Below are 15,532 nucleotides of genomic sequence, written 5' to 3'. Positions count from 1 at the left end.
CATAGGCCTTCAGATAGATTGTCCACGCCGTGCAGGGGCCAAATTGTGTTGGGGTGGGCACAATCTCGGAACCATAGTAAGTCGGGCGTGCAAGGGGTGATGAATAAAAAGAATCCTACATGAGCAATTGATTGAAGGAACCTGGACTTCCTTATATAAATTTGGATAATCCTCCGTACTTAAGCTAACTTTTGGAATTGAATCAGGCACGAGGTCCATCTCATAAAAAAGAAAGAAATTTTCCACTTGTGCTTCATCTCATTCTTAACATCTACTGGATTGAGCCATTCGCCACAAAAGTTTTGCCCAAACTATTTATAATCAATCAATTAGAAATTAAAGATCAATAAAAGATAAAACAAGTTGTAAAGAGAAAAAATGAGAGAGACAGAAGGAGAAGAAGACAACCATAAATATATGCTAGTACATGTTGTAGTACGATAGAGCTTAAATTCAAAATCTCTGCTTAAGAGTGAAGGGATATATCCTATATATCCATACCACCACAATCTTAGGTCAAACTTTTCTTCGGGTTTCTCACCTCCAGATTTGACACTGTGTAAGATCCATTTAAGAGGAAAGATCGCTCCCTAACAAGATATATATTTTTCATATTCAGGGTTCGGTTGGAACTTGAGACGTCTGATTAAGGGAGAAGGTATTCTATCCATCTCAATATGAACCGTAGATAACTCGCATCTAGCTTCTTCTTTTTTTCGAAAGGGAGAGGGTCTCACCTGATATCAGATACCGTACCTCAATACGAACTGTTGATGTAAGAGGAGATCAAATGAAAAATGTAACCAATTCTTTCATTTCTTTGAGCCACTGGCAATCTACCGTGAGTTTCGGATTTAACCGATATTTTAGCAACGGGGGAGGGTCTCACCTGATATCTAATTTCGTATCGGACTCTAATTAATCTGAATTTGCATCACGTAAAGCCCATTTAATAAAAAAGTGTTCTCTAACAAGCTCTTTTTTTATAGTCAAGACTTAAAATTAAAGACCTCTCATTAATAGTGAAGTAATCTCTTCCATCTCATCACCACCATTTTGGTGACTTAGATTTAGCAATCACTATTTTGGTCCAACTAAAAAAAAGTATATGCACTAATATAAGCTCTTTTTAAAAATAAAAGACATGATCTTGATCATGCATGCATGGCTCACGTATGTAATAATAGTTCCCCATACTCATAGATTCCTACCGACCAATTTAATTTTTTTATGAATTAGGTTATTGGCTAGTGTAATATTTTTTTATATTATCAAAAAAATTTAATTGAATATGTTTATCAAGAGATTTAACTGTAATTATAAGCTATGTTTATCAAGAGATATACCTGTAATTATCTAATAATATTTTTTTACACTGTTAATGCTTATAATCTACTCCTTTTTTAATTATTGATAATCAAGAAACTAATTTCGAAAAAATTCGAATATTATGAAACTCTATTGCAGATATTGCCAATAATTAGTTGATTCGTTTTCCATTCACTTGGACAATCAAAGAGTTCCCTAGCATGATTAAACATATAACTTAAACTCATTGGTTCAAAAGTCTACATCATTAGGCTTTTTGAAAGAAAAAAAGCAAATAAATAAATAAAAATAAAGTGAAGTGCATTACGAATTCTATTCAATTTGTAAATAGACGTTCTTGCATGCTTACAAAAAAAAATAAAAAAAATTGAAAAGATGATCCATCTATTATTGGTATACGTTAACTTTGACCAAAAAAAGTACTGATGATTTTATTTTCAATATGTACCAATAATTCGACCTTTTGATATATAAGAAATAACAAGAAAAAAAGGGGAGCTCAAAGAATGGACATTATATTAAAACATTATCTTATTAATTTATTATTTATTATAATATATTAATAGTAATCAAAACATTACTCGATGATTAGTGGGCGGATAATAACCAATAAATGAAAGTGAAACTTATTAATTACATTTTTATATAATTTTTTGTCTTCTTACGACTTTGTCAGATCTTTTTTCTTTTTTTCATTTCCTGTATATAAAAATCATCAACCTTTAGAGTTTATTTAAATAACTATATAGTTTCTTGAAAAAGAATTAAAGGAACATTGATTTTTAGTTTCAATTGAAGTGTGTCTTATGTGCAACTAATTAATTAGTTTTGATTCATGTGACGTTATAAAGCAAGCTAGCCATAAAATTTTAGATTAAATAAAACATCTATAAAATAAAGTATTTTCATGATGATTTTCCTACTTTGTTGACCAAGAAAAAAGGGTTAAAAAGATTAGGACGTGACTTGCAATATAATTGTACTACTCCACAAAGTAAGGCTATATAATTAACAATTATGTAGTAGTACTGAGTACAATTATTATAGTAGTAGGAGGAGGAGAAGGAGATCTATAGAGTATGTTATCTAGTTACAAAATTTAAAGGATGTGTGTAATTAAGGTAATTTGCTTACGAGCAGACAGGATAAGACTGACTTGAATATAAAGACAATGACTTTGAGGTTATAAATTCCGTAAAATAACAAGGAACGAATACGATCTTATAAGCAAAGCGCGTAATTAGGAGTGACAAAACTAGCCTGTGTAAACATGACCCATTGTTTTTCCTCCAAAAAGCTTCGATTCCGATCACTTTTCGGCGTTATTTTCCGGCGATTAGCTCTAAATCAGTCCACAAATATCATAAGCTTGTCCATTGCAGCCATTGTTACCCCATTTGTTTGGTATCTTCTCAAACACACTTTCCATCATTGTTAAAAAGATTGAAACCCCACTCACATTACTCAAAACCACTTTAGAAAGTATATTACAGCACCTCAGGCGACTCTAAGTTCATTTTTCTATTTCATAAACCCAACGATCGTTGATTAGAAGCAATATTTGCAATTTCAAGGTTTTCATACGGATAGCTGCCCAGTCATCGACCATTGATCGTCATTCATCGACTGTGCATATAACCCGACCTAGACCATAAGCATAATCTACCATTGACCAAAGTCTAATTCTAGAATGTCTATTGTAGAATTTATTCTGGTTTCTGGTGATTTCATGGTAGAATGAGTGGAGATTCCCAAATGCTGGAAATGGAGATCTTTTACCAAGATGACAATCCTCATTGCTATTCGCTGCAACAGTTCGTACGATGAATTGGTTGCAAGCGTAATGCAGAGCGGGGATCTAGATTGCGTGACGAGCGACATAGTAATTAGTTATCTAATGCATTCGAGGAAAAAGGTGAATGCTACGATCATAAATAGTGATGTATGTGTGCTGATGTACATGATGGATGTTAATGCAGGTGGCTTTAGGCCTATTTTGAGGATAAATGTAGTTGAGAGGTCCTTCAAAAAACCTGTAAATTTATCAGAACCCCCACCTCTGCGCTCGGCAATCGACGATGATTTCAGTGATTATGAGAACGATGGCGACCATCCTATTAATATGGAAGATAATTCTATGCATATGGAAGACGTTTCATCGACTCGTAAGATGATGAAGAAGACCGTGGAATGGGATCACAACTAGGACATTCTTTCACCGACGAAATCAATTTCTATCTTAATCAAATATTCACCGACAAGAAAGAGCTCAAAATGCTACTAGATGCAGCAACAGTGAGGCAAACTTTTGATTATTGTTTCGAGTTCCGCCTTGTCACTATGATCTGCTGCTGCGTAATGACCTTGATCGGCTTTTCTACGGCCTGGGGGAAGACCGAGCATACTTGGAGTGTGAACTCTAATGTATTGCTCGTTTCCTCTAAGCAATTCTGTAGAGGCTTGGCATGAATGGCAATAACTACATCACCCCCAGCATCCCCCTAATTTAGTTTAGGTTTTTATTTTACTTTATGTATTTAAGTTTTTTTGTATTGTTCATTGTTGAAGAAGCTTTCGTAATAGGATTTTGTTAGAAGAAAGCTTCTTCAATTTTGCCTTTTTTGCTTAAAATTCATGTAATGCAATGAACAAGTTCAATCAATATAAGTATTTTCAGTTTGTACATTATATTTTTTCTCTTTTTTGTGACTGTTATTTTTTTGCGGTTATTCGTCTATGCAGACAATGTTTCAAAAATTTATGCATTGTTAGGTCGTATAGTCTTCAAAAATTTATGCATTGTTAGGTCGTATAGTCTATATTGTCTATCATCGATTGTATACTCCATCAGTCCTCGACCTAACATAGTAGTCGATCGTAGATTATGTGAATCGATGGGTCATGTTTTGGGGCTGGTGGAATAAAATAATTAAATTAGAAATAACATAAACAGATAATAACATGTTTTGGGGCTGGTGGAGTAAAATAATTAAATTAAAAATAATATAAACAGATAATAACATGTTTTGGGGATGGTGGAATAAAATAATTAAATTAAAATAGATTTAAATTAATAATAGCATGTTTTGGGGATGATGGAATAAAATAATTAAATTAAAAATGATTTAAACTGATAATAATATATTTTGAGGTTGGTGGAAGAAAATAATTAAATTAAAATAGATTTAAATAGACAATCTTAAACTGTTGGTGATACTTAGTAGACTATCATTGATGTTGGCCCAAAAAAAATATCTGTAAAAGATATACTTGAGCTTTGAGGGTCCATCGACTCGTCCGATCTATCGTAGACCTACACCTTAAGGAGTGCATTGATGGATCTCTTAATTATGCATAGACTAGGGTGATCTATGTACACTGCTATAGACCAACACTTGAATGTTGTTTAAAATAAATAAATAAATAAATAAATAAATGTAGGGTGGATTTCTATACATGTGAAGGAATGTAAACAAATTACACAATCATATTAGAGTTTATACAAATTAGGGGTGGTGTATTAAAGAGTGTGTGGATGGGTAGTGGTTGTCAAAGTTCAAGTATGTTTTGAGGATATATTTTCTATTTGATGAATACACATTCCACATACTCCTTCAATCACCATCCCCAAATCAAAAGAGTATGTGGAATGGATAGTGGTTGAACAATCATCATCCTCAATACATACTTGTGCTTTGAGAAACATTACTATTAGGAAATTGAACATTCAAACACTACCCATTAACACACTCCTTAATACACCACCCCTAATTTGTATAAGCTCTAATATGATTGTGTGACTTGTTTACACTCCTTCACATATGTAGAAATTCACCCTACATTTATTTTTAATTTATTTATTATTTTCTAAACAACATCCAAGTGTTGGTCTATAGCAGTGTACATACATCACCGTAGTCTACGCATAATTAAGAGATTCATCGATGCACTCCTAAGGTGTAGGTCTACGATAGACCGGAGGAGTTGATGGATCCTCAAAGCACAAGTATATCTTTTACTTATATTTTTTTAAACATGTTATTGAGTGTCCATCGTTACGCGTGTCTACGGTAGACTTTAGTATCTCATTGATGGCTGACATAGGTCATGATCTACGACAGTCTATTAAGTGTCACCACCAATTTTTTTAAAAAAATTATTGTTCCAACGATAACAAATGGCTTATTTTGTACTTAAAACTTCTTTTTTACTTCATATATAAAGTCTTCACTCCCTCATTATTTTATTTCATCCACTTTGTTTTTGTTTAAAAATTCTACAATGTCTCAAGCATCTCAAACATTCAATTCTAAAAAGATTCTAATTTGTGATTAGGGGAATGCGGTTGTCTTGAAGACATCACGCACAGACTCAAATTCAGGTTGCAAATTTTATAACTATGCAATTGCGAAGGTGAACCGTGTATGTCTTTTTTATAATGTTAAGTTAATCATTATGTAATTATAATTTATCTTCTAGGATAATGGTGCATGCTCGTTTTTTAAATGGATCGATGGGTTATTACTTCCAAACATTCCATCAACGTTGAGTCAGGGACTCGAGACATCAAATTTTCGTCGCTTAGCAAAATTTAATCTACTATAAAGGCTCCAAGAATGTGAAGAAAATAGAGGTTTTCTTGTGACTTTGATAAAAAAAAAAAGCCGAAGAACAAAGGAATCACCTTAAAGTATTGCTACATAACACTCAAATAGAGAGGGATCAACCAAAACAAAAATTGATTTTGGCCGAAGAAAGGGAGAGTGACCTAAAAATGATGTTATGTGTTATAATACTAGTATTCGTTCTTTGAAAAAGTGTAACATGGATATAGTGATATTGAACAAATAATAATACTTCTATTTTTCTACAATGTTACTACTTGATAGAATCATAGTCGATCAATCAACAACTCAACTGAAAATTGAGCAGCATTATAATGATAGACTATGCAAGCAGTATACGAAAGATTAAATATTAATTCTATGAAATAAAAGAATGTTTCAAACATAGGTATTGTTGATTTCATCAACGATATCCATGAACCCAACTTCTTTGTGTTCTCCTCCTTCTTTGTCTGTCATTTCTTCCATTACATCTTCAGCTTCATTTCCTCCTTTTTCAGCATCTGCAGCTGCTGCTGCTGCTTCTTTCTCAACTTATTTTTCTTCTTGAGCTTCATTTTTTTCTTCACCTTCAACAACTGCTTTTTCTCACCTTCCTTTTCTTCCTCAGGATGGATGATTTTTTTACTCATTTTCAACACAATCTACACCTGCAGAACAAATCTTTGATTTTTAGTTCATAGACCACAAGTCTAACAACAAAAATAAGTCAATGTTCAAATGAAAATCCTTCAAAAAACAAAGAAATACCCCACCAAAATACAACATGCAGTATCAAAATTAAACTAGTGCACCTTATCAAACTAATTAGCTATTAATCTTTTAATTTTTACTATTTCAGCCATCATATTTTAAAAGAATTTCATACATCTAAAAATTGATTTCAATCTAGGACATTCTCATTTCATAGATCACGGGTCTACGAACAGAAAAAGGTCACTATTCGAATCAAAATGCCAAAATAACTCTTCCACCATCAAAAAGTTCACTACACACATCAATAACGGAACCAAAATCCAACATGCAGTATCAAAACACAACAATTGCTAAAAATTAAACTAGTGCACCTTATCAAACTAATTAGCTATTAATCTTTCAATTTCCACTATTTCAGCAACCATATTTCAAATGAATTCCATACGTCTAAAAATTGATTTCAGTCTAGGGTATTCTAATTTTGTAGACCACGGGTCAATTTCATAGACCACGGGTCTACGGACAGAAACAAGTCATTGTTCGAATCAAAATTCCAAAATAACTCTTCAAATAATGATTATCCCACCATTCAACACTTTTTTGCTAAAAAAAATCAAAACTAAACCAAAACTTCTTAATCAACCAAATTCGAAAAAAAAATTCCTACATCACTCGAATCGATTAGCAAAGAAACCTGTTTAAATGGATCTACAAATGATCAAAACATAATTTTAACTAACCATATGAAGCAACAACGAGCTCTTTATCAGCTACAGAAGAAGGAAAAATCAAAATGGCATTTGGGGAGAAGAGTTCTTGAAAACGGAAGTTAGGAGACTATTTAAGAGGAGAGAGAAGTTTTTATTTTTATATTGGAATAAGTGGATGAGTGTTAGTACATTATGTTAAAATTGTAAAGTTAAAAAAAAGATACAATGGTCCCTTGGTCCAATGTGGGCCTACTTTTTTCAACTTTTACACACTTTTTACACTCTGACCCTAAAAACTAATTCAAAAAGAAATTTAGTGTCCCTTTGACATAATAGTTTTGAGAAAGATACTTTTGCCAATTTTTCCCCAGTGTATTTCCACATAGTGAGGTTTGGGAAGGGTAGAGTGTATGCAGATCATACCACTAACTCAGGTGAAGTAGAGAGATTATTTCCAATAGATACCCGACTTAGGACCAATAGCAGTATAACAGACACACCCATGAGAAAACCTTTAAATTCAAAAATCAAAACTTGTCAAATTTTTAAAGTTTGTTCATGAGATAAGCGAGGTAAAAAATTCAAAACCATTGACATCCTAAGCACCACAACCACTATTGTCGGTGTACAAAATATTCTACACTATTAGGTAAACTTGACCTGCTATTGCAGGTTATCCAATTTTTTACATAAAAATTTTAGAAAAAAATTGAGTAATCTACAATAACAAATCAAATTTACCTGCTAGTATAGAATATTTGTACACTAACAATACATGAAACTTAAATTTTTGAAAAACAAAGGGACAAGAAAACAAAAGTAGGATAAATAGATGTTCCTACCTCTTGTAAGTTGCCCTAAACATACAAACATTGACAACCCTAAAAATCACTCTCTATCTCTTTACTCTTTTCTACAAAATTCCCTCCTACTTTAACTATGTATCCAAGTACTTTACAAGAAGATAATCAAATAAAACAATAATTTTTTTCATGACTATGGTAACATATATAGTTGTGATTTGTCTCCATACTTAATTAGAAGTCGCTAAATAATAGCTCGTATGTCGGAAGTATTTTCGACAGACTTTTTAGTTGAAAATTTCATATTTCTAACAACATTCCGATGAAAATATTTGTTGGAAATTTACGTTTTTTAATAGTGAGTTATGAATATGAACCCCAAAGGCCATAAATATCATGGAAATTATTGATATGAAACAATTTCTCCTCGAATGAATTCTAAGCAACGTGAATTTGAATTAAACGGTTCAATAGATATCGACTATCAGATGATTAAATGAAAAAAAAAAGATCTTGATAGAAAGAAAAATTTATGGTGATATCACATTATGTGACCATGAATTTTGTGGCCCATATTTCTGTTAGGCCATGATGCCTAAAAATAGGAATTTTAATTAGGTTAACACATTGAGTGATCCACTTTTCCTATGCTTTCTTTTACTGTATTTACTATTGGATAATATGCCAACTTGGGTTTTGAGGTTGCTATTTTAGCTAATTCCATTTTGTGTGACATGAAGCCATTTTTATTTGAAGTCGGACACGGAGTCAAAATTTCAACTTTTTGAATTTTGAAATTTAGAATGACAAGTTCAAATATTTTTAGTTGAATTCTAAATTTAATATTTGTACAAATATATTTAATGAATTTCTTGTTATGTATACATTATTTGAGCAAAATTATTGGTTTCGACCGAACCCGTATTTGGGTGCATAACTCCGCCCCTGGTTGGAATAATATAGCATTAAAAAGTTATTCTTATTAGACATAGTGATACATATATTATACATGAATTATATATATAAAATACATTTTCTGACTATATAATTTTAGTTTAAGTGTTTGGATGAGTGACTATTTAAGTTAATTCTTCATATCTTTTTTGTGCTTAATTACCATAAAATGACTTATTTGGTTGATAGGAGGTTTGGGGGGGGGGGGGGGGGTGAAAAAGGAGTAAAAGAGAAACAACCCCCCCCCCCCCCACCCCAAAAAAAAAAAAGAAGACAAGACAATTCTAATTAACAAGAAATGTTGGAAAATTCTAAATGGATAAGATGAAATGAAATGTTAGGAGATAAGTTGGAATGGGTGACGTTTTGATTCTCAATAATTAGAGTGATCTCTAATAAGTTGATATTCATATCCATATGTTATAGCAGAATATAATTTAATCCCACTTGCTATTGAAATATTCATTTGGTATCAAATATCATGTGATTATTAGTTCCTGTCTGTTTGGTGCAAGCTGATGACATATTGAACTTGGAAAAAAAAAATTACTCAAAATGTCTAATTAGAATATTTTATTAGGATTTAATGTGTTCAATTGAAAGAGAACTTAATTTGAATGTCTAAATTAAATATCTTGACAGATTTATATGTTGATTGAGTTTTTTCTTTTCTAACAACAAATTCACTTTTTTTTTGTTTTTCATCCGGTGTCCGGTACCCGCATTGAAGCCCGACTAATTCGAATTCACGCCACGTAGGGCCCCATTCGAGGGAAGCGCTCCCTAAAAGAGTTTTCTCTGTACCCAGAATCGAACCCTCGACCTCTGGTTAAGGGTGAAGCAGCCTAATCCACTGTACCACAATCCATGTTGGTAATAACAAATCCACTTGCATGTAAGAGATTTTATATATCCAATTTATTTTAGCTCTTGTGAAAATATATTTGAAGAAATTAATTATTGATTTCTTTGTAGGTTGGATTAGAATTTTCACTAAAGATGTATTTATCATAGAATATCAAGTTTGGGCCATTTGCATTTCTAAAAGATATTCTATGAGCATATTCATATATTAAAGTCAAACCAAAAGACTATTAGTGGTAGTTATAGCACCCTGCACACTAAGAAAAAAGCAAATGTTGTTGATTACAATTAGGAAAAATAACACAAATACACATCAAATTTCTATCTTTACGACGTAATTACAAAAATCTCAACTAATTATATATCTTCATTGGATATATCGGTGAACTAATATCTATCTTGATAAATTCAAAACCGAAAAAAAAGTATTGGGAGTTAATTATGTATCTTTACAAAGAAAAAATGTATATTTGTTGGATATATTATGTATCTCGACAGATCCAAATTCGAAAAAATTATATCGGGAGCTAATTATATATCTTTATAAAAGAAAAATATATCTTCGTTGAATGTATTAAGAGTTAATTATATATCTTGACAGAACCAAATCAGAATTTTCAATAATTATGCAAAATGTTGAGATTCTATGTAATTAAACTCCAAATTGTTTGGATTTATATTATTTTTACTAATTATTAAGCTCACATCATTACAATTAATTATTTATATTATTAACTTTAATTAATCATTTACTACTATTGCAAGTACTCCGGTATGTGGCATTACTGTTCCGGCGAATCACCGGCGACGGTATGCCGCATATTCGTGTGACGATGGTTGATGGGTCCCACATACAAGATGGGTCCCACCACCAATCCATTTGAGTGTATCATCATCATCCCACTTACATTATTATTATTATTATTATTATTATTATTATTATTATTATTATTATTAATAATAATAATAATAATAATAATAATAATAATAATAATAATATAGTTTTCGATAATTTTTTGACCTAGTTTTTGAGGTTAAATTAGTTGTGCAAAGTTATTACTAGTCCGACATCGGTAAATTATGTGATGATAATTTATCACATTAAATAATCTCGAATACTTCTCACCTTTTATAGTTTTTAAACTCGAGTTAAATGCAACGCCCCTTTACTTATCATGTTAGGTTTTTATGGAGGGAGAAACTTTCACTAAATCAGTATGATATCTTAGATAATTAAACAAAAAAAAAAAAAAAAGATGATGGAGATATTAAAAATAATACTAATGATGACAATAACAATAATATAGTAACTTTTAACAACTTACATAAATAACCAAATTAGGATATTCAATTAGATTCAAATGGAGAAAGTACACATTACACTCACTCGTGAGTGTGAACCACACACACTTCAATTGATTGCAAAGTGTATTCCACTATCTTCACATAAACATTAAAAAAAAAAAAAAAAAGTAAGAAGCAGTACATCTATAGCATTAATTAATTTTCTTGTCTATATATATGTTGCATTGTCTGACTTCTTCTCCTTGGGAAAAACACAAAAATCTCCTCTAAAAACTTTAGTGTATTTTCCTCCATTTTCACATCATCTCAAGAAAAAAAAAATATTAAAAATTATGGAGGGTGAATGTAGTTGCAATTTTTACCAAAGAGCAAAACCATATATAGCTATGATTTCATTGCAATTTGGTTATGGAGGAATGAATATTATAACCAAAGTTTCACTTAATAGAGGCATGAGTCATTATGTTCTTGTTGTCTATAGAAATGCCTTTGCTACTGCTATTATTGCTCCCTTTGCTCTCTTTCTCGAAAGGTAAAATTACTCATCGCGTTACAGGTTAAACTATATTGATCGTGTGAAATAAATTACGATTTGTGTATAATATTTATGACCTTTATTTTTTTCATTGACAGAAAAATTAGGCCAAAGATGACATTCATGATGTTCTTGCAAATATTTGTATTGGGTCTTCTAGGGCCAGTGATTGATCAAAATTTTTACTATGCTGGGCTTAAATATACATCACCAACATTTTCATGTGCCATGAGCAACATGTTACCTGCTATGACATTTGTCATAGCAGTCCTATGCAGGTATATACATATTGTTCAGCATCTTTTTTTAGACATAAGATCGAGTATATTCTTGAATTATCACCAAAGTTGCTGCGACATACTCCAACTTCATAGGGGTCCTATTATCCACCCCCTCCGAAGTCCATTTTAGCGTTTTTTTGTCACCGTTTTGTGCTGAACGGTGCCACATCAGCTAAAAAGGTGTCACGCCAACTAAATAACAGGACCCCCGTGAAATTGGAGTGTGTCGTAGCAAATTTGACCATAGTTCAGAGGTGCTAGATACTTTGCTCTTTTATTAAATAATCGTAACGTTCGGACCAACTTAGTAACTTTTTTCTTTTTTCAGAATGGAGATAGTGCACATAAAGAAAATTGGATGTCTAGCAAAGGTGTTGGGAACTATAGTAACTATGGTTGGTGCCATATTAATGACATTGTACAAAGGCCAAGTTGTTAATTTATTATGGTCAAATAACATAAATTCTAATGAAGTTATTACTAGTGGAGCTTATGATAAAGATTGGGTGAATGGTGCAATTCTTCTCATTTTTGCTACACTTTCTTGGGCTTCTTTCTTTATTCTTCAGGTATGTAACACACTAATATTTCTTTTTTTTTTTCCTTATATTATCATTTTTTCAAGAATCTTATACTTATTTTTTATTATTTTTATTATATAGGCTATTACCATGAAGAAATATGCAGCTCCATTATCTTTAACTGCACTTATTTGCTTCATGGGAACTTTGCAATCAAGTGCTTTAACATTTGTAATGGAACACAAAACTTCTGTTTGGAATATTGGTTTTGACATGAACCTTCTTGCTGCTGCCTATGCTGTAAGTTCATTTCCTTTCTTCCGACGTCTATTGTATATACATAAAAAAAAGAAAAAAAAAAATCCGACCTGATATGTACTATAATAACATAAGTTTCGGGCAAAGGAAATTGTTAGAGTTTGTGGCCTGAATTTTGTTGAACCGACCCTGAAAAGTTTGCGATGCAACTCATGTTTGTGATTTTTTCAAGTTTAGAATTTATTTGTACGCACGTATTATATAAGTACATTTAGTGGGTTGTTTTGAATGTCACATATACGTCATTGAGACTTTCGTCTTCTCCTTGTACTCCTCTTCATTATAGTGAAATTCCTCCTTCTCTGCCCGTGATTTTTTCGGTCAAGGATTTTCACGTAAAATCTGTGTGTGTTCTTCTTGCTTCTTTTGTTTACTGTATGCCTATTCCTGTTTGATTCGATAACAGGAATTCAGATGAACCTCTTGCGAACCCTTTAACTCGAGTCTGCATAGGCAGATTTTGATTTGTATATAATGGTTTCAACTGAATTTAATTATTTTTTTTATATGTACATAGATTTAAATATATGATGAATAATCAATATTTATATGTTTTTTTTTATATAAAATTTCAGGGAATTGTGTCATCAAGCATAGCATACTATGTACATAGTCAAGTAATGGAGAAAAAAGGACCTGTTTTTGTGACAGCTTTTAGTCCACTCATGATGATCATTGTTGCCATTATGGGCTCTTTCATTCTAGCTGAAAAATTCTATATTGGAGGGTAAGTCCAAGAAAATCATTTAAAAAAAAAAAAATAAGTCAGAAATATATCCAAACTTTAGCAATATTTGTTGTAACGCGCCTCAATTTTGTGAGGGTCTTATGACTCACCTCGATTATTTATTACCGTATTTTTGTGACATATATCTGTCCAGCTGGACCACTTCAAATCCTTACGCGCTCAGTGCGTGTGTATTCACGCGATGGTCCAGCTGGACAAACATATGTCACAGAAATACGATAATATATAGTTGAGGAGGGTTATAGGACCCCTGCAAAATTGAGGCGTGTTGCAGCAAATTTCGTCAAAGTTTAGACATATTTCGAACTTTTTTCTCCAAAAAAGTAATTTTTGGAGATAATAACTATTAATCGAGTAATCATATGAAAAATCAGCTCGTTCTTTTTCTTCTATATATATAGACTAATTTTTATCTTTTATCTTTTTTCTTTTTTTACAGAATTCTTGGTGCAGTAGTGATAGTGGCAGGGCTATACACTGTATTATTGGGAAAATACAAGGAATATAAAGAAGAAGAAATTGAGGAATCAATAATTGATGAACCAGTGAAGGGCATTAATGGAAATAATCAAATGATGATTATAGTAATTAATGATTTAGAAATTCAGAAAAATGATGAAAAAATAATATCAGCAGCTCCAGCATTCAGTTTCCCTATATTGGCTCGGGAAAGCACCGAAGGGTTAATTTAAATTAAATTATTAATTAGAAGGAAAAAAAATATGTGTAGAGCAATTTTGATATGACAAGTATGTTTAGAGTAATTTACTTTTTTAACCTTGAGACTTTTGTATAAATAACAAATGTTCATCTAATTTCTCCTCCTTGGTCCTTTACATCTATTTCTAATTTCATCACCCTTTATGTTTTATATAATTTATTTTTTAATTTTCTTGATTTTGTATTCTAATTTAAGATAAAAGAAACGTGAAAGTTCTAACGCTACTAAAACATCATTATTTTCATTGAAAAATGTTCAATAGGTATTTCCACAGATAAAATTTGATTGAATAAGCGAGAAAAGAAAATTAAAACAATAGTGTTAGCTTCCTCACTATTTCAATGAGAGTCTGTTTTCCATCACATATTTTATTATTGAGCGGCATTGATTCGCGATGAAAAAAGCCTTTATATTTAGTAGTACAATATTGATATTCTCTTTTAAACTAAATGCCATTTTTCCTTTTCTCGAAAATAATTCAACTAATTTTTGAAGCTAAATTAAATAAATTGACTCATTAATTATTTATAGCCATTTATTGTACATTGCCACTATTATTGTTATCCTTACGCCAAACATAGAGTAAATACATAATTACCCCACTGATGTTGGTCGAAATCTTCAAAAACACACCTAAATTTTGAATTCGACCTATTACCCCACGATTTTTTTTTATTTCGTTACAAACACACCATTTTTCGCTGAATCTCAGTCACAACAAGGAGAGTGAAATACAAGCGTCAATTAGGTGCTGCCACGTGTCAAATACGTTTAATTTATATTTTTTTTATTTTTTAAATAAAATTTTACTTTTTATTTAATTTAACACCCCACCCCCTCTTCCTCCACCCCACCCCATCCAGCAACTCCCCCCAGCAGCTCTCCTCCACTCCCCACCCCCATTCAACACCCCCACCCCCCGTCCAACACCCCCACCCCATCAGCATCTCCCCTAAGTTGCCTCAGTCACCATGTTTTCTCCCCGTTCATTTTTTTTTCAAATCAATTCACAAAATAGTTTTATGGTTGAATTGAGAGTTTTATGATTGAATTGAGTTTTAAAGATGGTTAAATTATATGATTTAACTGAAAAATTGAGCTTTAATGATATGATTTAAAAAA

General features: G+C 31.7%; 1 protein-coding gene across 1 annotated transcript; it reads left to right on the top strand.

Moving 5' to 3' along the window:
- The first annotated feature begins 11,517 nt into the window (after window positions 1-11,517).
- LOC107843758 (WAT1-related protein At5g07050) lies at window positions 11,518-14,504 on the top strand. Its single transcript, XM_016688146.2, has 6 exons — window positions 11,518-11,818; window positions 11,920-12,099; window positions 12,431-12,671; window positions 12,765-12,923; window positions 13,517-13,668; window positions 14,129-14,504. Exons 1-6 carry the CDS (start codon window positions 11,619-11,621, stop codon window positions 14,379-14,381), a joined length of 1,185 nt encoding a protein of 394 aa, XP_016543632.1. The 5' UTR covers window positions 11,518-11,618; the 3' UTR covers window positions 14,382-14,504.
- The last annotated feature ends 1,028 nt before the right edge of the window (window positions 14,505-15,532 follow it).

This window comes from Capsicum annuum, chromosome 10 (genome assembly GCF_002878395.1).
Source record: "Capsicum annuum cultivar UCD-10X-F1 chromosome 10, UCD10Xv1.1, whole genome shotgun sequence".
Taxonomy (NCBI): Eukaryota; Viridiplantae; Streptophyta; class Magnoliopsida; order Solanales; family Solanaceae; genus Capsicum; species Capsicum annuum.
The sequence above is the reverse complement of the archived record's forward strand: the minus strand, read 5'-3'. Positions and strand labels throughout refer to the sequence as shown.